The sequence below is a fragment of the Canis lupus genome, chromosome 26, assembly GCF_003254725.2.
Source record: "Canis lupus dingo isolate Sandy chromosome 26, ASM325472v2, whole genome shotgun sequence".
NCBI lineage: Eukaryota > Metazoa > Chordata > Mammalia > Carnivora > Canidae > Canis > Canis lupus.
The window spans coordinates 5,210,539-5,234,650 of NC_064268.1; the positions used below are offsets into that span (position 1 = coordinate 5,210,539).

At 50.8% G+C, this 24,112-nt stretch overlaps 1 protein-coding gene and 1 long non-coding RNA gene across 2 annotated transcripts in view; one reads left to right on the forward strand and one right to left on the reverse strand.

Annotated features, from left to right (window-relative positions):
* The window catches only part of AACS (acetoacetyl-CoA synthetase), a 58,090-nt gene extending 37,063 nt beyond the window's left edge, over nucleotides 1-21,027 (reverse strand). The window contains exons 1-5 of the mRNA XM_025473599.3: nucleotides 20,818-21,027; nucleotides 13,516-13,619; nucleotides 11,868-11,988; nucleotides 4,377-4,490; nucleotides 1,004-1,101 (exon numbers count right to left, since the gene is read on the reverse strand). Of these exons, the coding sequence (XP_025329384.1) occupies nucleotides 1,004-1,101; nucleotides 4,377-4,490; nucleotides 11,868-11,988; nucleotides 13,516-13,619; nucleotides 20,818-20,947 (567 nt within the window). The 5' untranslated portion in view covers nucleotides 20,948-21,027. The remainder of the gene's footprint in view (nucleotides 1-1,003; nucleotides 1,102-4,376; nucleotides 4,491-11,867; nucleotides 11,989-13,515; nucleotides 13,620-20,817) is intronic.
* Nucleotides 21,028-21,288: 261 nt separating this feature from the next.
* On the forward strand, nucleotides 21,289-23,196 carry LOC125753750 (uncharacterized). The gene is made up of 2 exons (XR_007406224.1): nucleotides 21,289-21,518; nucleotides 22,992-23,196. It is a non-coding gene; the product is annotated as an uncharacterized LOC125753750 (long non-coding RNA).
* The last annotated feature ends 916 nt before the right edge of the window (nucleotides 23,197-24,112 follow it).

Sequence of the window (24,112 nt, forward strand, 5' to 3'; positions counted from 1 at the left end):
GCCGTGCCAGGAAGAGTGGACAGGGTCATGGACGCCCACTGTACCCTTTAAGGGATCTGTCCTTGAGGCTCCCAAGGGCCCTGCCTCCCCAAGGCTCCGCAATCATGAAAGGTCCCTGGCCCCAGGGAACTCCTGTTTGGCTGCTTCTTTGTCCTGCACACTGGGGTTGAGCACATGCTTCCTGCCCCCACCTGGGTCACTCAGCAGCTGGCTGCACCCCAGGTCCTAGGTCCCCTTGGACCTGCCCTCCTCCCACACACAGCACAGATCCAAAGTAAGAGATCAGAAATGGACTCAAGTACACAGAGGCCTCAGGGGAACTTCTGTGAACAAGGCCAGATGACCATCTAAAGAATACAAACATGAGAAAATCTCCTGTGGTCACAGATCCAAGGAGAGATGACCAAGCACCTCCAGCTAGATCTCCACGTGCCATCTGTCACTTGAACACATGCTCACGCAGTCCCTACACATGGACAAAACATTAGTAACAGTAGAAAGAAAAAGGATTCATTTGTCTTTAGATTTAAAAACAAGACGCAGGGATCCCTGGGTGGCGCAGCGGTTTAGCGCCTGCCTTTGGCCCAGGGCGCGATCCTGGAGACCCGGGATCGAATCCCACATCGGGCTCCCTGTGCATGGAGCCTGCTTTTCCCTCTGCCTATGTCTCTGCCTCTCTCTCTCTCTCTGTGTGACTATCATAAATAAATAAAAATTAAAAAAAAAATAAAAATAAAAATAAAAATAAAATAAAAAAAAATAAAAACAAGACTCAGCTCCTCTGGCTCCTTCTCTCCCATCATTCTCATGTCACTGGCTGGTGAGGTGGGAGGCCATCATGACAATGTCTCCCTCCAGCCCTGCCAATCCTGCACCACAGCTGTCCACACCCCTACCCAAGACGTCAGGTGGCAGAGCCTGCCCTGGCGCAAATCACACGGGAATGTTTCCACTGCAGTGGCCACCCACCCACGTTGGCCCCTCAGTGGGGACCCCTACTTACGTTTACACCAAAGTCTGGGGATGTGGAACTCCAGACGGCACCGATGCTCGCCGCAGCCAGCATGGCCTCCACGGCATGCACACCGTTGGGTAAATAACCTGTAATCAGTCCAGGGAGAAAGGCTTGGATTTGGGGTATGTTGGATGCGATGGACTTCTAAAAGGTTCTACTGACAGCCAGGGCAGGAGTGGGGAGAGGGGCTGGCTCTGGCCGGTCCAAGGAGCATGACCAGCCCCACCTCACCCCGATGCCTTGACATCTCCCACTCAGAAGGTCCCTCCACTTACTGCCAGCCTATCCACGTCCTACTGTCACCCCCTCTGACCCACTCCAACCAGAGTGATCCCTGCAGCCCTTATAGGATCCGGCCCCAGCCTCCTCTCTCTCTCTGTTCCACCTCCCACTCTGAGCTCCGTAACAACAGCCTTCTTCCAGTTCTCCAGTTGTTCTAAGCATCCCCTGCCCCAGGGCCTTTGCACAGGCTGTCTACTGTGCCTGAACATGCTTCCACACACTTGCCTACCTGACTGCAAACTCATCATTCAACTCTCAATACAAATGAAACTTTCCCAGAGACACCTTCTCCAAGGCCACCTGATAAACTCAGGTTCGCTGGCCAGTCCCCACAAAGCATACTCTATTTCTCCTGACCAAATTAACCTTAATAATCACCTACATCTACTAATCATAATTGGCAATTTCATATCTGGTTCTCACGTGAGGGCAGGGCCTTTGCCTGTTTTGTTATTTGTTTACCAAATGCCTTTTACTATGCCCTGCATATCAAGGCCCTGAGATGTTGGTGAGCTGGCTGGCTGGAAGATGGATGGATGGATGGATGGAAAGACAGGTGGACAGATGGAAAGAGGTGGACAGATGCAGGCGCAAAGGAGAGGCAGTAGGGGAATGAAGACTATGAGCAGGGCAATCAGTCACAAGACCTAAAAAAGCCTGTAAGGGGCAGAGAAGCACCACAGACCCTCCATCTGGCAAGAGGCTGGGCTTTTCTGACAAGAGACGCAGGGAGTCTTTGTGGCCAGAGAGACTGCGGTCAATTACATAGATCATCCTAAATGTTTCAGAGGAAAGGAGCAGGCACGAGGCATCGGGGCACAGGGGGCCATGGCCCAGTGCTCCCCCACCTAGCTCCCCAGTGGCCACAGAAGCTCCACAGCCCCAGGGCCCTGAGCGCAGCTCTCACCCTTGCTTCCCTCCCTGCTGCTCTCAGGTGCCTCTTGACCACAGCGCTCAGGACTTCCATTCCTTCAGGTTGGCCGTATCTCCCTGCTGAGTCAGGAGTGTCCACGAGGGCAGGGCTCAGCCCAGGGCTGCACCCAGTGCCTGGCACCAACAGGCCCATGGATGTCAGCTGAGCTTACTGTGTAAATTGCAGTGTCCCTGAGGCAGGACAGGACCCCGTCCCAGGAGGCTGCACACCCACACTTGGTGGACACGGACAGAGGACCAGGAGATGAGCACATCACAGAAAAGAGAAGCCCCCCTTCCACAACCCCAGTGCAGTCTCTGAAGCCCCTCGAGCATCTCCCCATGTCCTCTCCGCCTGGGGAGTCACTCCCTCTCACCCTCTTCAAGGAAACACAGCCCCCATCCTGGAACTATGGTCAGGTCACATTAGTGTCCACACTGTAACACTCACAAGGGCAGATCACCGGGCACTAGCCTGACTTCGCAGAGTCGGGGCATCTCCCAAGAAAACACAGCCCAGAGGGAGTCTCGGCCATCTGCCCTGACATACCCGGTTCTCCACTTCTCCCTCTCTCAGAAAACATTTGCTTCAAAAGAGATTTTTTATAAAAAATGAAAATTGGAAGAAGGATCTCCTGAATTCCTTTTCTAGGAAAGGGTAGATTAAATTGAAAGAACCCCAAATATCGAGGCTTAGCCCACACCATGCCTGCCATGACCACGGGCCCTGCACCAACATTTGCTCACTCCATGTCGATCCTCCAGCCTCCCTCCAAGATGCAGCTGCAAACAGAAGACAAACACCTGTCCTCCAGGATAGGACAGACAGATGTGCATGTAGGCACACAAATAATCCCAAGATTTCTGGCAGTCAGTAAAGACAACAAAAGAACACAAAGCATGGTGTGGGGATAGAGTGGTGTTGGTTTGCCATGGGACAGCAGGGACCCTGCTGAGACGAGCAACCACAGAAAGACCCCAGGGAGGGCTAAGACAGGAGGCAGCTAGGTGTGTCCCTCACTATCTGGTTCCTTCTAGTCAACTAACACATGAGCAGGGACTCCGTGCCCAGCTGTCATCAGAGGAGACCCAGGTACAGGCCTTTACTCAGTTTACAAACGATAAGGCCGCCCTCTTCGCAAACACACACTGAATGCCAGCTTGCGGTGAGCTCCCCCAGGAGAGGCACAGCAGCGGCTCCTCCTCCTGCCACCCTTGCCCTGTGGCCCCGGTCCCACCACCACAGGGCAGGGGAGGCGGCCTAGCACCCTGATCACAGGCCTGTGTGGAAGATAAGTCTTCTTATCGCCCCCCTGCTTGCCCCTGGGGACACACCTACCCACATCAAAGTTAATTGCAGTTCCCTACAATGGAGAACAGGCCTACATTCAAGCCTTTAAACTTTCTCCAGAAGTCTAAGTGAAAAGAAAACTGTAGGGGCACCTGGGTGGCTCAGCGGTTCAACGTCTGCCTTTGGCTCAGATGGTGGTCCTGGGGTCCTAGGATCAGGTCCCACATCGGGCTCCCTATAGGGAGCCCGCTTCTCCCTGTACCTATGTCTCTGCCCCCTCTGTGTCTCTCATAAATAAATACAATCTTCAAAAAAAAAGAAAAAAGAAAAGTAAAGAAAAGAAAAGGGAAAAGGAAAAGGAAAAGGAAAAGGAAAAGGAAAAGGAAAGGAAAGGAAAGGAAAGGAAAGGAAAGGAAAGGAAAGGAAAGGAAGGAAAGGAAAACCTGAATCGTTCTAGGTGGGAAATGGTGACTCACCACCTAGATTAGGAGAGAACAAAGGAAGGCAGGGACTGGGGAGGGAGAAAGAGCCAGGCCTCCCCTTCACATCTCAGGACTCCAACCCTGGTTCCTCACAGACAGTCCTTGCCAGCCACATCACCTGCTCTGCACACCCAGTCCTCTGTACCTGTCACCCCTGTAGGTACCCTGCACCCAAAAGCCTCAGGGCCTTTGCACAGACGGTCCCTGCTGCCCGACTGCCCTGCCCTCTCCCTGCACCACAACCTTCCTTCTTCATCAAGCCTCCATGGAGTGTGGACCACTAAAGTCCCACGAGGCTGCATGTAATCTGCCATCTTGTCCAGAAGTTGCCTCCAAGCCAGTCACTCTGCCTCAGCCTCCCCACCCAGCCACAACCAGAACCAAAAACACTTACCAACCACCCGGTCTCCTTGTTTCACACCCATTTTCCGCATTGCTGCTGCAAACAAAGCCACTTGTTGCCGCAGTTCTTCAAACGTCACCTTCACAATTTCCTCTTTGCCTTCCCCTGGGGAGAAAAGAGACAGACGGTAGAGACAACCCTAAAGAAAGATTCTGAATCACAGACAAGGAGGAAAACTTGCACAGTTTAAACGCAGTATAGAAACGCGTGCCCAGAAATGTCATACAGACATGGGTTGACTCAACTTCTTGGAAGAGAAGGTATATGTGTATGTGTGGAAGTTAGCCTAAGACAACAGAATGATCAACCTCACTATCGAAGAAACATGCATGCATGACAACAGTGAGATACGAATTTCCACCTAACAGGTGGCAACAGTGGGAAAGGATGGTGTGCCAGTGGCCTCCATAACAGCCCCAGTGAACCATGCCCATGGCACTCCTGATCTTGTGTGGGTCTGCCCACGCTGAAGCAGCCTGAGCCAGGTAACCAATATGACATGGGAGATGACAGTGACTTCAGAGCTTGATCACAGAAGACACAGCAGCTTCCACTTAGCTCACTCGAGAAGATCCTGCTGCCACACAGTGAGAAACTAAGGCCTCCTGCCGACAGCCATGAGAGTATGCCATCTTGGATGTGGATTGGCCCAACTTGGTCGATCCTTCAGATGATGCAGCTCCTGCCAACATCCTCACTGCAACTTTATGAGAGGCTCCCAAGCCAGAACAATCTAGCTAAGCCCATTCTGAATGTACAACCCACAGAAACTGTGAGACACTAAGGGTTTAGGATTTTAAGCCAGGGTTTATGGGTAATTTGCTACATAGCAACAGAAAATGAGTATGATGACCAGGGCACCTGGATGGCTCAGTTGGTTGATCCTCCAACTCTTGATTTGGGCTCAGGTCATGATCTCAGGGTCCTGGGACTGAGCCCCATGTCAGGCTCCATGATCAGCACAGAGTCAGCTCAGGAATTTCCCTCTCCCTCTCCCCCTGCTTGTGCTCTCCCTCTCTCTCTCTCAAACAAATGTGTTTTTGGTTTTTTTTTTTTAAAGAAAATGACTATGACCAAGACTCGATGTTGCATCGGTGTGAGAAAACTATTTGAATATACTTTCTAGGGCAGCCTGGGTGGCTCAGTAGTTTAGCACCGCCTTCAGCCCAGGGCCTGATCCTAGAGACCCAGGATCAAGTCCCACATCAGGCTCCCTGCATGGAGCCTGCTTCTCTCTCTGCCTGTGTGTGTGTGTGTCTCTCTCTCTCTCGTGAATAAAAAATCTTTAAAAAATGAAAAATGAATATACTTTATAAGGGAAAGACATTATTCCTCTGACCATTACCTTTTCCTTTTCTTTTCCTTTTTAAAAAGATTTTATTTATTTATCCATGAAAGACACAGAGAGAGGCAGAAACATAGGCAGAGGGAGAAGCAGGCTCCCTGTGCTCCATACAGGGAGCCTGATGTTGGACTTGATCCCGAAACTCCAGGATCACGCCCTGAGCCAAAGGCAGATGCTCAACCACTGAGCCACCCAGGTGCCCCTGACCATTACCTTTGATGCGAATATTTTATTCCTGCTAATTGCTGTTCGATTCTACAACACAAAGCATCACTTCTCCAAAGTGAATAAACATCCTGATTTCTCTTTGGTGTAAATCTGGCTTTTCCATTTACTTAAAGTTACACATGCCTACCTCTGGTTCCTTTCTCTCCTCACTGGGCAGCCTCACAATTACCTCTCCCACATTCTCACTCTCTCATATGATTTCCTATCTTATAAAAACACTCAGCAACCTGAAACCCACTGTTCAAAGACAAAATGTGCCACGCAGGCAGCTGTTCTTGGAACTGCATCACTATGGGGCTGATGCATACTGCTTTGCTCTGCTCGCTGGAGCATGAAGGCACCAGTGAACGCTTTCCTTTGGCGGCACCTCGTGGCCTCGCCTGGGATCATATGTAGGAGGGATGGAGTCTGCTGAGGGTGCCTGAGCACCTGCATGCAGGGGACAGTAGGAATGGAGGAAACAAAACACAGTGACCTTAGAGTTCCCAAGCCGATAACCAACCGATCTAGGACTCTGCTTAAGAAGGTACCCTATCGGGGAATCCCTGGGTGGCTCAGCGGTTTAGCGCCTGCCTTCGGTCCAGGGTGTGATCCTGGTGACCTGGGATCCAGTCCCGCATCAGGCTCCCTGCATGGAGCCTGCTTCTCCCTCTGCCTGTGTCTCTGCCTCTCTCTCTCTCTCTCTGTGTCTCTCATGAATAAATAAATAAAATCTTTAAAAAAAAAAAAGAAGGTACCCTACCTATCTGTAAAGTATGTTTGATCCCCAGCTTGAGGGCACTTATTTCCATGGCAAATACAAGGGGGGGCTCATTAAAAGAAGGAGCTCCCATATCTAAAGAGAGGGAATGGTGGGAGAAGGAGGGAGGAAGAAGTGTGGAAAAGACAACAGCACACCCAGAATTACCACCACACCTCCCTCACCCGCACTCAAGACACAGCCAGGTTTAAAGTTACAGGGTCTAAGGGCAACCTGGGTGGCTCAGTGGTTGAGTATCTGCCTTTGGCTCAGGTCATGACCTTGGGGTCCTGGGATCCAGTCCCACATCAGGCTCCCCTCAGGAAGCCTGCTTCTCTCTCTGCCTATGTCTCTGCCTCTTTGTGTGTCTTTCATGAAAAAATAAATAAAATCTTAAAAGAAAAAAAAAAGGGGGGGGGGGGAACCAGGGTCTGGGTGCAGCCAATGTGCCATGAGGGAGAGAGAGTAAGAGCATGAACGTGCACAACCATGTCAGCCTACACCCAGCCACCCAGGACACTGATTTGTTTTACCACTAGCATTACCGGTCTTCAGGTTTTGCCAGAAGATTTACATCTGACCTTTCCTACTTTCCAGAAGGAGAAACCAGGACCTCAGGCGAGGCCTGAGGTGAAAGCGTGGATACCTCTGAGGGAGCAGGAAGAAAGATAAAGGAGAGGCCTGGCATTCCCACTCCTCAGGTCATAAAATGCACCAAGCAGGGTTCACCAAGGGAGCCTAGTGCCTGGGACGGACAGGCCATGAAGGGTCTCTAGTGGGCAGACGGAACATGCTGGATCCATACAATAAAACATCTTCATGGGACATGAAGAGGAAGGAAGCGTCACTGGGACGCATTGCCAGCTGCCACAGTGTGTGATTCCATATTTAGAAATGTCCTGAACAGGCAAATCCGTGGAGACGGAAGAGACTGATGGGTGCCAGGGGCTGTGGAGGAGTTTCCTTCTGGGATAACAGAGTCAGCAGGAACAGGACAGAGGGGTTGTCAATAACCCTGTGAATATGCTAAGAACCACTGGCCTATGCGATGTAAAGGTGTGGATGATTCTTGTGGATGAAGTCCCACTTGAAGGATGACTGCTCTCCCAGCCTCCACCACTCTCTGCCTCCCAGGGGCCGCAGCCACCAAGCACCTCCAGCCAGTTCCCTGCCCCATTCTGCTGTGACCAGGGTCATGTAGTCGGCATGCCCACACCGCTCACCACCAAAACCCTGGTGGTGAGGGGCACCTGGGTGGCTCAGTCAGTTAAGCACCTGCCTTTGGCTCAGGTCTTGATTGCAGGGTCCTGGGATCAAGTCCTACATCGGGCTCCCTGCTCAGCAGGGAGTCTGCCTCTCCCTCTCTGCCTCTCCCCCAGCCCATTCTCTCTCACACTCTCTCTCTCAAATAAATAAATATCTCTAAAAAAAAAAAGAAAGAAAGAAAGAAAGAAAGAAAGAAAGAAAGAAAGAAAGAAAAGAAAGAAAGAAAGAAAAGAAAAGAAAGAAAGAAAGAAAGAAAAGAAAAGAAAGAAAAGAAAAGAAAAGAAACGAAACGAAACGAAACGAAACCCTGGTGTAAACCAACTCCTATTATAACCCAAAGAGTATAAGGAACCCCGGGCAAATGTCCTTCATTCATTTTACAAAGCTAAGGCTTAGCCTACTGGTTTTCTCTCAAAGCATCCCTGCATTTACCACACCTGACCTATGGGACACCACAGCTTAGCCTGGCCCACCTAATTCGTGCTCAGATCACTGACGTGAGCTCCTGTTGGGCAAAATCATCTACCACAAAGCCTTTTTTATAAGTGTTGACTCCCGTGTAATTTACTGAGGACCGCATGGACAGTGACAAACAGAATGGCTGTGTGGGTGCAGGTGGCAGTCAGTGACCCTGGTGATCGCACGACTGACAGGGCACTACGTTCACTGCCCAGCATCATAGGAGAGAAAGGGACCACAGATTGTGAGCCTGGGACAAGACAAATTCAAAATTCCAAGAATGCTTCCTACTAAATGTGTATCACCTTCACATCACTATCAAGTTGAACAGTTGTAAGTGTAACCATCCTAAGTCGGGGACCTTCTGTATGTTTTTTATTTACTGTTCATCCCACTAGAATATCAGCCCCACGAGCATGGGGACCTCATCCGTCCTGTTCAACACCACATCCCCAGCACATCCCTTGCACTGAGGAGACGTTTGAGACAGATCTGAGAACAAGTGAAAGACTGGATGGGTGGCCCAGCAAATACCTCCTTAAAGAGCAAGGGAGAGACTCAGGTGTAATACCACCCCAAGGCTGCTTCTGCACTCAGCCCAAACTGCATCCCAGCTAAGAACCGAGGAAGGGAGCAGAACAATACCCAACAGCCCAAAGACCACACAAAGATAAAACTCTGTGGTTCTTAACCAACAATGTGCATCAGAAGCAACCATGGGCTTTCAAAATACACATGGGCCTGGGCCCCATCCCCAGAAGATGTGCTCTAGGAGGCCACAGGAGGAAGCAGACAGCCAGGATTTCAAAGCCACGCAGGGATTTCAGAGCTACCACCTCACCTGAGCACACGTTCCCTCTGTGGCGAGGACTGTCTCACACACGTGTATACACGGTCACTCATCTAAGCTCTACAATATTCCTGAAGTAGATACTCTCTTCCTCTCCAACTGACAGAGGCAGAAACAAACCCAGAGAGGTTAAGGGGCTCACCCAAGGTCACACAGCCACTAATCCTCAGCTACCCCTATTCCAGGTCCCACTTCAGACAAGCATAATCAGTTGAGTTCTGACATCACCTCTGATGACAAATAGTAACTTGTGGCATAGACCAGGGCTGCTAGAAGCAAGGACCCTAGCATCTGCGAGAACTGAGAGCAGGCAGCAAGAGCCAAGGATGCGGCAGACCGTCCCACTCGCGTGGACAGCTCAGCAGCATTAGATCCTGTCATTGTCCCAAAACTGGAAGCTGTGAGTCATAAACAGCAAAGGTCCAATGAAGTTCGGTCTCCTCTACTGAGGCACTATTTCCTCTCAACATAGTGGCACATGCAATGTCTAAAATGAGTAAGTTGAGGGCACCTGGGTGGCTCAGTCCATTAAGCATCTGCTTTTGGCTCAGGTCATGATCTCAGGGTACTGGGGTCAAGCCCCACATCAGGCTCCTTGCTCAGTGGGGGTCTCTCTCCACTCATGCCCTCTCTGTCTCTCTCAAATAAATAAATAAATAAAATATTTTATTTTAAATTAATTAATTTAATGAGTTAGTAAACCTTTATAACTCAAAAGAGAAAAACACAGACACCTGGAAAATCCACTGTGAAATACCTCCAACCCTACCAACATGACACAAATCCAATGTTCTTTTTTACAAAACTTTAAGCTTGGGATCCCTGGGTGGCTCAGCGGTTTAGCGCCTGCCTTCGACCCAGGGCGTGATCCTGGAGTCCCGGGATCAAGTCCCACGTCGGGCTCCCTGCATGGAGCCTGCTTCACCCTCTGCCTGTGTCTATGCCTCTCTCTCTCTCTGTCTCTCATGAATAAATAAATAAAATCTTTAAAAAACAAAAACTTTAAGCTTACCACAAAAATTGAACTAATTAGGCCAACCACAGGGTCTTCTTACCAAGAAAGTCCTCATTTATTTCAAATACTTTATGCCAACTGTTCCAGAACACGCTTAGGACATAAACTAGAATATGCTTTAAACTTTATCTTAGGGATCCCTGGGTGGCGCAGCGGTTTGGCGCCTGCCTTTGGCCCAGGGCACGATCCTGGAGACCCGGGATCGAATCCCACATCGGGCTCCCGGTGCTTGGAGCCTGCTTCTCCCTCTGCCTATGTCTCTGCCTCTCTCTCTTTCTCTCTCTGTGACTATCATAAATAATAAATAAAAGAAAAAAAAAAAAATTTAAACTTTATCTTAAGGATCCCTGGGTGGCTGAGCGGTTTAGTGCCTGCCTTTGGCCCAGGGCGTGATCCTGGAGTCCTGGGATCGAGTCCCACGTTGGGCTCCTGGCGTGCAGCCTGCTTCTCCCTACTCCTGTGTCTCTGCCTCTCTCTCTCTCTCTCTCTGCCTATCATGAATAAATAAAAATAAATAAACTTTATCTTAAAAGGAAAAGTCAGTGGGCAGATATTCTTTTTTTTTCTTTCTTTCTTTTTTTTCCTCGGAGAAAAGATAACATGAGCACTCCCAACCCGTCTTACGTAGCTCACTCCTGATGCCTGGCTTGCCTCAGTGGCGAAAGATTCTCCACAATAGTGGGCAGATATTCTAGCTGTAGTTCCCTCACTAACTGTCCAGGTGACTCTGAGCTGGTTACTTAGTATCAGGTGTCTCAATTTCTCTCATAAAACAGGATCACACCACTGTTCTCTCCCCTCTCCAGCACTAAGAAAAAGTCAACAGGTTTTAATGACATTGGAAAGGTGCCAAGAGCAATCATTACAGAAAACAGTATGGAGGAAGTTCCTCAGAAAATTAAACATAGAATCATCATAGGATCCACCTCTGGGTAAATATCCAAAAGGATGCAAAGCCAGATGTCAAGGAGCTATGTGCACACCCACGTTCATCATAGCCTGATTCACAACAGCCAAGAGGTGAAAGTGGCCCACATGCCCTGTGACGGATCAACAGACAAGCAAGATGTGGGATATCCAAACAAGGGGATACTATGCAGCCTCAAAAAAGAAGGAAATGCTGTCACACACGACTACGTGGACACCATGCTGAAACAGGCCAGTGACAATAGGACATACACTATGGCTCACTTAGGAAGTGTGCACAGTAATCAGATCACAGGAGCAGAAAGTAGGGAGGTGGTCACCCGGAGCTGGGGCAGGGAGGGGAAACCAGTGGTTTGTGGATACAGTGTCAGTGTCACGGAGGTGAATGTTCTGGAGAGCCAGTGCACAGCAATGGGAAGGTACTCAAACACTACAGAACTGTATGCTTAAAAATGGTTAAGATGGGATGTTTAATGACACGTGCTTTTTCCACAAATAAAGAAGGAAGGAAAAAAAAAAAGGAGGCTCCAAGATGTTGTTTGAAAACACACATGGCAATCCGACTATGTCAGAGCCTCTCCAGCCATCTGGCCCTTCACATGAGGGGCACCTGGAAAACAGAGAGGGAAACCCAGGGAGCCAGGAGGACTCACTCGCAGCGTACAGGGCAACTCTGTCATTCTCTTTGTGCTGCAGGAGGTTTTCCGCATAGTTTAGACGACTGCCTTTGAACCACTCGGGGATGTCTGCAATCCCTTTTGTCATGTCCACAACCTATGGAGAATGACAGAAAAGCAAGACACACACACAGGTGAGATCTACACCAGGAGTAAATAAAAGTGACTCCACTTCCTGGGAAGCCTGCTAACTCACTGGCCCAAAGCGTCATTAAATCATTTCAGAGACTGACCACCAAACTGGCCTAAAGGCTTAGAACTGAAAGATTAGGGCCCTGGAGCTCATCATCCCTCATCAGACAGGGTCTCACACACCAGAGCCTCTGGGAGGAGATCTGAGCGTCCCCGCCACACAGAAAGTAAGGTGATGGGTGTGTTAATTCCATAGTGAATCCATATATCAAATCATCACATTAGATGCTTTAAATATATACAGTTTCATGGTTCATTATTCCTCAACGTAGTTTTTTTAATGCCAAGGGAAAATACACCATCCCCACTAATGAACTCTTTCAACAGATCTTTATGAAGCACCTACTCTTGCTCAGTGAGAGGTGCAGGGGACAATAAATAAGGCAGATGTACCCCAGAATCTGACCAGATACCCTAAAATCCAGGATATGGAGCTACGGCATCCATCTGTCCCTCTCACTGCAACTCCCTGGACCCGGGCCCCGGGACTCCCTCTCCAAGTACCTACAGACAAGCCTTTCAGAACAGTTTGCCCCACAGTCAAACCAAAACACAATTAACTTATACTTTAAGTAACAGGACCTGCTTTCCCCAGATGGTCACTGATTGACAACATAAGGAGTAGAAATGTTCCCTGAACTCGGATTTTAAAAAATAATAAAACTGAGATGCCTGCGTGGCTCAGCTTTGGCCCAGGGCATGATCCCAGAGTCCTGGGTTTGAGTCCCACATCAGGCTCCCTGTGAGGATCCTGATTCTCCCTCTGCCTGTGTCTCTGCCTCTCTCTGTATCTCTCTCATGAATAAATAAATAAATATTTAAAATAATAATAAAACTATTGATAGTCTAAAAAACAACAACAGGGACGCCTGGGTGGCTCAGCAGTTGAGTGGCTGCCTTAGGCTCAGGTCGTGATCCCAGGTCCTGGGATCAAATCCCTCATTGAGCTCCCCGCAGCGAGACCTCTGCCTATGTCTCTGCCTCTCTCTCTGTGTCTCTCATGAGTAAATAAATAATACCTTTAAAAGAATAAAAATAAAAAACAACAGCCATGTGAATGTATTTAATAACATCACTGAACTGGACACTTGAAGATGGTTACGATGATAAATCGTGTTATGTGTATTTTACCACAATTAATTTTTTTTTTTTTTTTAGATAAAATAAAAATAATATGATGATGCCCTGCTACGTAGGATCGTTCAAGGTTCCAGGTCAGGGCCTGGGGTCCACACATCAGAGTCCAGAGGTTGCATAGTCTCCATGGATTCTGTGACCTCAACACAATTTTCTGCCAACTCCCTAGAACAATGACTTTTTCCCACTGATGTGAGGCTTCAAAAGAAAATATGATTCAGTGTTCCCAAAAATGAACACTTTATTTTGGAACGAAACCATAAAAAGATAACACATAAGCAAAATCCCTACTTACCTCATCATACATGCGTGAGAAGACAAGTCCACTGAATTTCCAGAACTCTGCCCAGAAGTCTGAATATGATTCAACTGACCAGTGGTATAAGTCATCATAATTTTCTAAAAATAAAATATAATGGCACATAGCTCAAACAAATCTTAGAAAGTCTTATCTCGAAAAACATTTTTAAGACAGGTGGATGCCAGAGTGGCTCTGTTGGTTAAGTGTCTGCCTTTGGCTCAGGTCATGATCTTAGGGTCCTGGGATCGAGCCCCATGTTGGGCTCCCTGCTCAGCAGGAGCGTGCTTCTCCCTCTCCCTCATGCTCTCTTGATTATCTGTCTCTCTCTCTCAAATAAATAAGATCTTATTAAAAATTTTTTTAAAAAAAAGAAAGTCTTGGCAGTTCTCTTTTTTTTTTTAAGATTTTTATTTATTTATTCATGAGAGACAGAGAGAGACAGAGAGAGAGAGGCAGAGACACAGGCAGAGGGAGAAGCAGGCTCCATGCAGGGAGCCCGACGTGGGACTCGATCCAGGGTCTCCAGGATCACACCCTGGGCTGAAGGCGGCGCTAAACCGCTGAGCCACCCAGGCTGCCCTTGGCAGTTCAATAATAAGATGGGACACACCTAACGAATTACAGGTATGTCTGAGTGGTTCAAAGGCATCTGATAAGAAATTACCTGGGGGCTGGGGGGGTAGGGCTAGGTGTCTCAGCCCTTAAGCACCTGCCTTCAGCTCAGGTCATGATCCTGGGGTCCTGGGATGGAGCCCACATCGATCCCATGTTGTAGCCCCAAGTTGTCAAGCTCCCTGCTCAGTGGGGAGCCTGCTTCTCCCTCTCCCTCTGTCTAACCCCCACCCCCTGCTCATTTTTCTCTATCTCTAATGAATAAATAAAATCTTTCAAAAAAAAAAAGGAAAGAAATGATCTGAGGGAGGTGGAGTATCCTAATTCTTACCAATGGGAGCAAATCTACCACTGCTAGTCCCTAAAACAAATGAAGCAAAGAAGCAGTGATTTCATACCCTAATCAACATGCCTAAGAACATGGGCCCTGAAGCCAAATCCTGGCTTGGCCATTTATTAGCTGTGTGACTTTGTGGAAGTTACTTGAGCACAGTGTCTCTGTTTCTCCATCTGTAAAATGGACATAGTTAATAGCACCCCCCCCTTGACAGAGCTTTGGGAGGATTTAAATGAGCATAAACACACACATAAGATGCTAGAACAGGGCCTTAGACAGAATTGGACAGAATCAGAGAACTACATTAAGCTTGCTATTATTACATCATACAAACGTAGGAAAGCCACATCCAACAGACTTCAAAACCCAGAAGTGCAAAACTAAAAGCTCACTGATGACTTCTTGTGCCAGTAACAGTGTTAGGGGAGAGGAAGGAATGATTATTTATTTTGACTTTTGAATAAGCAATACATTTGCATGATTCAAAATAACAAAATATAGATCATACAGGAAAAAGTTCCTCTCCCTCGTGCCCTACAATCATTTAACTTTCCTTGTCCAGAAGTAACCAGTTAAAGAGTTTTGTGTGTCTTTCCAGATTTTATGGGCAAGTTAATACACTCCTATCACTCCCTCTTACACAAAGGGAAGGCCCCTCTCCACACCAGCTTCCAATCCTGAGACCTGGGATGGTCCCCGCCCCTCACTGGGCCTTTCTAATCTCCACATACTGTGAGAGGCTCTCCATTCATATGCTGGTGCTGCAGGGACCAGGTAACTGCAGGAAGATGACCAGCAGGGTGTCAGGAAGAGAAAAAAAAAGGGCCCAACACTTAGGTGAGGCTGACGTCTCTCCTTCCCATCAGTCAAGCTGAAGACTCAATGGCCCATCCTGTCCCCAGTCCTGGTGGACAGGGAGAGAGGACGTAGAGGGAGACAGCTCTGAAAGCAGACACTTGCTGCAGAAGGAGGGGACTGGCCCTGGCAGCAAGGGCAGGATCAGGACACTGAAAGGAAGCCAAGAGTCCAGATGAAGGGGCTGCCACAGGGATGGAGAAGGATCAACTGGGGATGAAACAGGGAGAGGTGGCACACGTGTCACACAGTGATGGAGAAGCAGGGCTTCAGGGTGAATCCTGGCAATGATGCCTGCACCTCCTCCAAGCCCCTGGAGAACTTCCCTCCAGCCCCACCCACCTGCTCAAGCATGCAGGGAAAAACACCAGGGACCAGGCATCTGGAATACCAGGGCCAACCCTGACTCTAGAGACCATGCTCAGAGACCTCAGGTAGGCCAGTCTGCCTCTCTGGGACTCAGTTTCCCTATGTGTCACCTGGAGATTGACTGGAGAAGGATATGGATGCTCCCATGACAGAGGAGAGGTAACCCTGTGCTCCAGGGCTGAGCTAGACACTTAAAACCAATGGTGATGGGCAAGCTGCTCCGCCCCCTGAGTCCCAGCATTGTTGTCTGCAAAAGGGGAATAACAACAGTGACCCGGGGGAGCAGTAGAGCAGTAGAGGGTGTCCTTAAAGACACAGGGTTCAGAGTGCAACAATCTGGGTTCAGAACCTGCTATGTGAGCTCAGATGAGTAATCAATCATCCCTGGGCCTCAGTCTCTCCTCCATGAAAGGAAGATAATAGAACTTGTCACAGGGTCACTGTCAAGAACTGAAAGAATCAAAACACACAAAGCACTAAGAACGGGGCTTGGCAGAGAGAAAGCACCTGGCACGTCAGCCACTAACATCACTGCTGGTCATCTCTCAGGAGCACGACACATACCGGGCTAGCCAGGCTAGCTGACGTGATATGATGGGCTGCGACCTGGGGACAGGGCTGGGCAGGTACTTGAAAGCGTTCATGAGCAGGGACGCTCCAGCTTCTGGTCCTGAAGGTGGGGCAAATGCAGACCCAGGACAGCCCTGGGAGAGAGAGCCTCTGCCCAGCCCCCACTGAGGAAGCTGCCCGGCCCCCAAACAGACCCACAGCTCCATTCTTTCCTGGTCTTTGTTTTTGGTCATCTTGATTCTCACAAAAGCCAGAGTTCCAAGACAAAAAACTCTCTCCCCTCCCAGCTTACGCGGAGATGGACCAAAGGCTTGCCACCCACGCCCCCACTGAAGACTGCAAAAACCCATCAACAGTGAGTCACCAACAAGGTCCACGAGGGAGGAAGATGCCACCTGCCTGCCAATCTGGGAACTGAGCGGTCCCCACAGCCCCCTAACACTAGGAGGACCACAGAGAAAAGGATGGACCTTGCGCAGAAACTCCTCCACCCTCCAAGACCCAGCCCGGCCCAGCCCAGTCATCAAGAATGACTCCGCAGACCAGCAGGGGCCCCTCCCAGCCCCCACTCACCCCCTCCCGGCCCCTACTCACAGCCTGCACTCCTGAAGCCCAGATGACCCACCATGGGCACGTGTGGTTCAATCTGCACTGTGCTCATGAAGAACCTGATCTAGCTGCCAACGTACTGTGAAATTCGGTGTTCCCACCTTCTCCTGGGGTTAGACGCCTATGCTTCTGGCCTCCCACACTTCCATCTGTGTGCTGCCCCCCTCGCCACACTGAGCAGGGCTCCTCAGTGTCACCAGCAGGACGTTATGGAAATGACCAAGGGCTACTTCTGAGGCCAGGCCAGGTCAGGGACACCTCAGCCATGGCCTTGCTCTCCTGGATGGCTAAGGCACTGTCACACCACATAGTGACAAGCAGCTATCGAGCTGCCCACCAGCCTCCCCTGAGCCTTCCCCCACATTCAAAAGGCAACATAATACAGGAGAGACTAATGATTCTGGAAACAGACTACAGGTCCACCACTCACAGCTGCAACATCCCCACCCAGACTGAGTTTCTGTTTTCCCAGCTGGGGAATGGGGTCAAAGCAGCATGTACCTGGCCAGCTTACTGAGGGCAGTATCAGTGGATGCATGTAAAGCACCCAAGAAGGCTGACTGGTGGGGCACCTGGGGGGCTCAGTCAGTGAAGCTTCAGCCTTTGGCTTGGGGCATGATCCTGGGATCAAGTCCCATGTCAAGCTCCCCGCTCAGCAGGGCATCTGCTTCTCCCTCTCCCTCCAACTCCCCATTGTGCTCTCTCTACCTTCTGCGTCAAATAAATAAAATCTTTAAAAGAAATTTTTTTTAAATAATAAAAGCTAACTGGTACCATTATCCACCTCACCTGCTGGGCCCCCCATAGGCATCTGAATTTGCAATTCACCCCCTTCTTCCTCTCCACCCACGAGAATTCAGACCAGTCTACACCTCCCAACCTCAGCTCAAGACCCAGCAGCCTCTTTCCACTGCAGTGACAGACCCAGTCCACAGTAAAGTGCTTTGGAGACACAGCTGGCTGCCCCTGGGCCCAGGCTGGTCACTGACTCACTGCAGCGCTGCTGTCCTGCAAGAGCTTTCTCTCCCAGCTACGCTTGAGCCATTTGAGAACAGGGACCCAGCCTTCTATTTGTGGGCAAACGCCAATCCCAGCTGCTTGAACGCTGAAATGATCTGTAGCTCGTGGCATACAGAAAGACACGTCCACCAAAAGAACAAGACAAGTCCACCAAAAGAACATGTCCTTTAAAGCAGGTGCCACTCCCCTAATTACAGAGGGCTGGTACATGCAGCGTGACCCCTGGGGTCTTTGTGAAAGAGGCCTCTCATGCACATATGCTAGGCTGCCATAGAGGGCTGCTCCACAGGAGGTCTGCATGCACACATGCTAGGCTGCCATAGTGGGCTGCTCCATAGGAGGTCTGCATCCGGAGGGCCCCAAGGTCTATGTAGGTTTTCTGGGAGTCCACAGGTGAGCTCTGCTAGAAGCAGTGAGAAAAACAAACCAACCTGTGGCCCTCGTAGTGGGTAAGAGAATAGGTAACCCTGCCAAGGCTGGGGGAGAAACCTCATGCCAACCTTGGTCTAGGGTGACAGACCAAGCTGGAGAAAGCGCCCCCATCCCTACATCCATCCATCCTTGAAGCTGGAGCACAACTGAAGCACCCCGGGAAGATGTGTACCTTGCTCTCTCTGTACGTGGGGGTACAACATTGCTCAATACTGCATGCCAACTACACGCACGCCCCAGGGAGGAGGAGGTGTGCAGAGGATACAAGTTCAAGGGTGCAGTCCTTAAGCAATTTGAATACTTAAAAATTAATGAAAAGGCGAGGCAGTATGAAAGTCCAAATTACATGCATTTGGAGAACAGGAGAAAGGAGAAAACATTCAAAGACAATGATCAAGACAAGGCAGCATTTGAGTTAGACCTTAAAGCCCAAAACCTCCAGGGCTGAGCTTCTGGAAGAGAGAGAAGCAGCAGACAGGCTCAACCATCAGGAGTGGAAGAGGAGGAAAAGACAAACACCAAGCTCTAAATCATCCTCCAACCAAGAGGAGAACCCAGCTCAGCCCAGCTCATTGCCACCATGTGGGGACACAGATCACAGGCCTTTGGGTTTTCAAAAGAAGTCAGAAATCTTGCTTTTCCTATGCAGTCTCCCAGTTTGTGAGCCGCTTGAGCCAAGTCTTCAAGTCCAGTCTGGGCTCATTCCCCCAGCTACCAGCCCTGAGCAGGCCAACTAGGAGCTGCCAGTGTGTGGTCGGGTTTATGCAGCAACCCACAGGCCAGGTGCAGGTGACCGCTGGGTGTGAGGGCCTCCTGCCTCCCTCACACCACCCACTGACACAGGTCCTCTCTCACCATGCCCATTTTACAGATGGGGAAAGTAAGACTTGGTCTCACAGCTAGGTCACACGGCTAGGAAGTGGTGGAGCCAGTTCAAAATCCAGGTAGTCAGGTCAGATGCATCTCGCCCACCTCACAACTCATGTGCAATCATTTCCTAAAGCACCAAGGCTAGTTAAGCACAGGAGAACACTATACCTCTGCTAGCAGAAGAAAGAAAGATGGAATTGAGGTGAGGTGACACAGATGAATATCTTACTCCTGGCTCTTTCTGGGAATCAGGTCTGTTCTCCCCCAATCCTACACACGTTAATTTACCAGCTAATACCTGAAAGGCCCAGAGTAATAAGCCACATCTGTCACCAAGATGCTTTCTGTGTAGTGAGCAGGAAGGAGGGAGCTGGGTTCACCAAGGGAAGGGGCTCACTGGAAGCTATGACACCCATCATACAGTGGAAGGCTTGGAAGCTGCCAGGTGGCACCATGCAATTCCACGGTCAACAAGGGACCATTGTGAGCCTCTGAGCTAAGGAGTGACAAAGTCAGACCTGTGCTCCAGTGAAGCAAGCAGGGTGTCCCGAAGAGAAGAGGAAGGAAAAGCAGGAAGCAAGGAAACCGGCCAGTGTTCAGAGTAGAGGGAACGAGGGCCCCGGGAAAGTGGGGGATGTAAGCAGCAAGGTAGTGTCACTGAGGACTCCCCTACACAGGACAGATGGCCCCATGTCCACTTCTGTCAGGGCAGCTGAGAACAGCGATGCCACCACAGAACCACAGGAGTCCCAGAAGCCAGCTGAGGGCCACGAGGGGAGGGAAGTGGCCAGAGAGGAGCTGAAACCCCTGAAGGTGGGGAAGGTCCTGCAGGAAATTGGACAAGCCAGCTAGAGCTGGCAGGAGACACGTGCAGGTGCTTCTCACCCAGAAAACGGGCCCCCGCGGGCCGGCCCACAGGCAGCCAGGCCAGGCAGTTTCTGAGAGCCAGGGTGGTGGCTGCAGGGAGGGGCCATGCCTAGGTTCTGCCGGGGGCTGGGAGGGTAAAGTAAACAGGAGGAAAACGAGTCCTGCCTCAATCCCAAAGGCTGTATTTTCTTTCAGAAAAGAGTGTCTTTCTCCTGTGGGTGCTGGATTCCATGCTAGCCCTTTAGTGATGTCAAGTTGGGGGGGGGGGGGCTAGGAGGGGACAACACAAGGTGTTACTGGCTGGCAAGTGACCCCCACAAACATAGGGGAAGAGCCACAAGTTAGAAAGACTCCATGTCTGGGAGGAAGCCCCCCCTGCCCCCAAGCCAGACGCAAGACGCCAGGGAACACCTCATCTCCCAAGGAGGAAGCCTAGCGAGGGATCTCAGGCCCCAGAGGTTCCAAGGCGGTGGGGGAGCCTCCCAGGGACAAAGATGCTAAGAGGGCGAGTGGGGGGCCCCTCCTGGGACACAGATGCTACAGCGGGGAGGGGCCGTGCACCTGAAAGCACAGACAAGGGGGCAAAGCGCACGGTCAGAAGGAGCCCCACCCCGGGGAGACGGGAGCCCTGCCCACCTCCAGCGGCCCCTCCCGGAAGCTGGCGGGGAGGAGACCCCGGGGGCTCGGGGGCTCGGGGGCTCGGGGGCCGGGGCGCCCGGCAGGCGCGGGGCAGCGGGGGCGGCGCGCGCACTCACCCAGCGCCAGGCCGCAGGCAGCAGCCACGGCCGCCCGGAAGCGGTCCATGTGCGTGCTCTTGCTGTCAGGCTCCCACATCACCTGGCTCTCCAGGATCTCCTCCCGGCGGGCCCGCGGCTGCTTGGACATGGCTGCGGCGGGGCTGCGCGGCGACCGGGGCCGGCGGGGGCCAGGCCGGGGACGGCGGCGCGGAGGGACGGCGGGGTCCGGGGCGGCGGGCGGCGGGCGGCGGGCGGCGGGCGGCGGGCGGCGGGCGGGCAGCGCTACTGAGCGCGGCGCGGCCGCCGCCTGCGGGATCCCAGCCCGGCCCCGCCCCCGGCCCCGAGGCCCCGCCCCCGCCCGAGGCCCCGCCCCCGCGGCCCCGCCCCCCGCCTGTAACCCTCCGCGGGCGCCGAGCCTCGCAAAGGAGTGCGGGCAGCCGCGCCCCGCGGCCTCAGGGCCCTGGACCCACGCGCGCGTGCGGGGGGTGGGGCTACGCAGGCGCACTGCGCCCGGGCTCCCACCTCCCCTGCGGCGCCGAGGGGTGCAGCAGCGCGGGAAGCCGGGGGCGGGAGGCCGGGGCTGGTGCCCGGGCTCATTCATTCGCTATTGATTTGTTCTTCCTGCAGATAACCTAGCGCTGCTGGGTACCAGGCACCGTCCGGGGCTCCGCAGGTGCAGCAGCGGACGAAGCAAAGTTCCTGCCCTGGGTCAACAGGAGGTAAGGGGCGGAGGAGATAGGTAGGTCATAGACAGTACAATGCAAATAGTGAAAATATATAGTGTACAAGAGTGTCGTGTAGATAATACGTATACTGTTATTCGTGTATAATAGAAAGTGTTAAGTACTATGGAAAGAAATCCGGGAAGGATAGAAAAGAAAGAAGGACGAGTGTTTCCATTTAAATAGAGCTGTCAGGGAAGGTTCCATGAAAAGGTGACGTCAGGGGCACCTGGGTGGCTCAGTGGGTCGGGCATCTGCCTTCGGCTCAAGTCACGATCCCGGAGGTCCTGGGATTGAGCCCCGAATGGGCTCCCTGCTCAGTGGGGAGTCTGCCTGCTTCTCTCTCTGCCCTCCCCACCGCTCGTTCTTTCTCTCTCAAAAGCTTTTTTTAAGATTTTATTTATTTATTCATGAAAGACACAGAGAGAGAGGCAGAGGGAGAAGCAGGCTCCACGCAGGAGCCAGATGCAGGACTCGATCCAGGGACTCCAGGATCATGCCCTGGGCAGAAGGCAAACGCTCAACCTCTGAGCCACCCTGGTGTCCCTCTCTCAAATAAAATCTTACAAAAAAAAAAAAAAGAAAGAAAGAAAGAAAAAAAGAAAAGGTGACATCTACCATTGACTTGAAGCAGGTGACAGGTGTCATGAGCTCTTCAGTATCTGGGGAGAAAGTTTCCAGGCGGAGATGACAGCAGGTGCTAAAGTCCTGAGGAGTGTTGGGTGTAGTTTGAGAAATAGTAGTGTCCAGCATTTTTTCTTTGACTTGAAAGACCTGAGGTAGAAGATAAAGTCAATGGGGGCACCTGGGCAGCTCCAGGTGCTGAAGCATCTGCCTTCAGCTCAAGTCATGATCCCAGGGTCCTGGGATGGAGCCCCAGCTTGGGCTCCCAGCCCAGCAGGGAGCCTGCTTCTCCCTCTTGCTCCTGCACGTATTCTCTCTCTCTCTCTCTCTCAAATAAATATTTTTTTTAAGAGGAGGAGGATAAAATCAATGAAGGGAAACGTGGCAGGCAGCCCAAGTGGCTCCTGAAGACCGTGAAGAACAGCTTTTACCATGGGCAAGATGAGACCACTGAAGGTTTTGAGCAAGAGAGGGACATGTTCTGACTGTAATAGGAATCCCTCTGCTTGCTCAGCTGAGAATAGGCTTCAGGGAGCAGGTGTATCAGCAGGGAGACCAGTTAGAATAATGTTGAAATAGATGATGGTGGCTGGACCAGGTGGCAGAGAAAAATGGGACTTGGGTATATGTGGAAGGTTTATTTATTTCACTCCTACTGTACATGGGTTGGCTCTGTGCTAAGGACCTTCGCACATTCCTTGTAACTTGTTTTGACAGCAACCCAATAAGCTTCTCCACGTTTTTTTTCAGTGTTGGGAGTTTTATGAAGCAACCTCACCACTAAAATCACAAACAGCTTCCATCTGTCAATAACCACAAATAAACATAGGTTCTCATTTAAAACAGGATCTTGGGGATCCTTGGGTGGTGCAGCGGTTTGGCGCCTGCCTTTGGCCCAGGGCGTGATCCTGGAGACCTGGGATCGAATCCCACGTCGGGCTCCCGGTGCATGGAGCCTGCTTCTCCTTCTGCCTGTGTCTCTGTCTCTCTCTCTCTGTGTGTGTATGTGTGTGTGTGACTATCATAAATAAATAATAATAATAAAATAAAACAGGATTTTGCTATGTAAACATGATTTCCAGAAAAGCTGTCCCCCCTCCCCCACCTCAAAGTTCTAGAGCCAGCTCTGGCTCTTTGTTTGAGTTATCACCTTTGCCAAGGCATGAGTTCATCTTGACTGGGCAGGAGAGTCATCTTTGAGGGATTGATGTTTATTTCCTCTGACACCATAATGCAAATTCCACAGGAGCAAAATCCTTGTTTCACCAGGTTCTCCAGGATTCCCAGAGCCTGATCCATAATAGGAGCTCAACAATCATTCAGGGCAGTCCAGGTGGCTCAGCAGTTTGCACCACCTTCAGCCCAGGTTGTGATCCTGGAGACCCAGGATTGAGTCCCATGTCTGGCTCCCTGCATGGAGCCTGCTTCTCCCTGTGTCTCTGCCTCTCTCTCTTGTGCTGTGTCTCTCATAAATAAATAAAATCTAAAAAAAAAAAGAAAGAAACAGCCATTCAGGGGCACCTGGGTGGCTCAGTGGTTCAGCATCTGCTTTTGGCTCAAGTCATAATCTCAGGTCCTGGGATCAAGTCCTGCATCAGGCTAGGGAGCCTGCTTCTCCCTCTGCCTATGTCTCTGCCTCTGTGTGTGTGTCTTTCATGAATAAATGAATAAAGTCATAAAAAAAGAAACAGTCATTCATTCAAAAATGCCTATTGGGTGCCCGTCCTTAACTAGGCAAGGAGGTTCTGCTATGTAAGGCATAGACCTGGCCTTCATAGAGTATGCAAATTGCAGTTTGACTAGGGGACTGGCCAATTCTCACGGAGGGCGGAGGGCTAGGTTTACACACCTGACAGCCACTTGATTCATTCTTAATCCCTTAATCCTGGCCCACCCAATCAGGCAAAGCATCTGTAGAGGACCCAAGGGAGAGGCAAGTTTATATAGCCAAAATAACTGGGTACTTT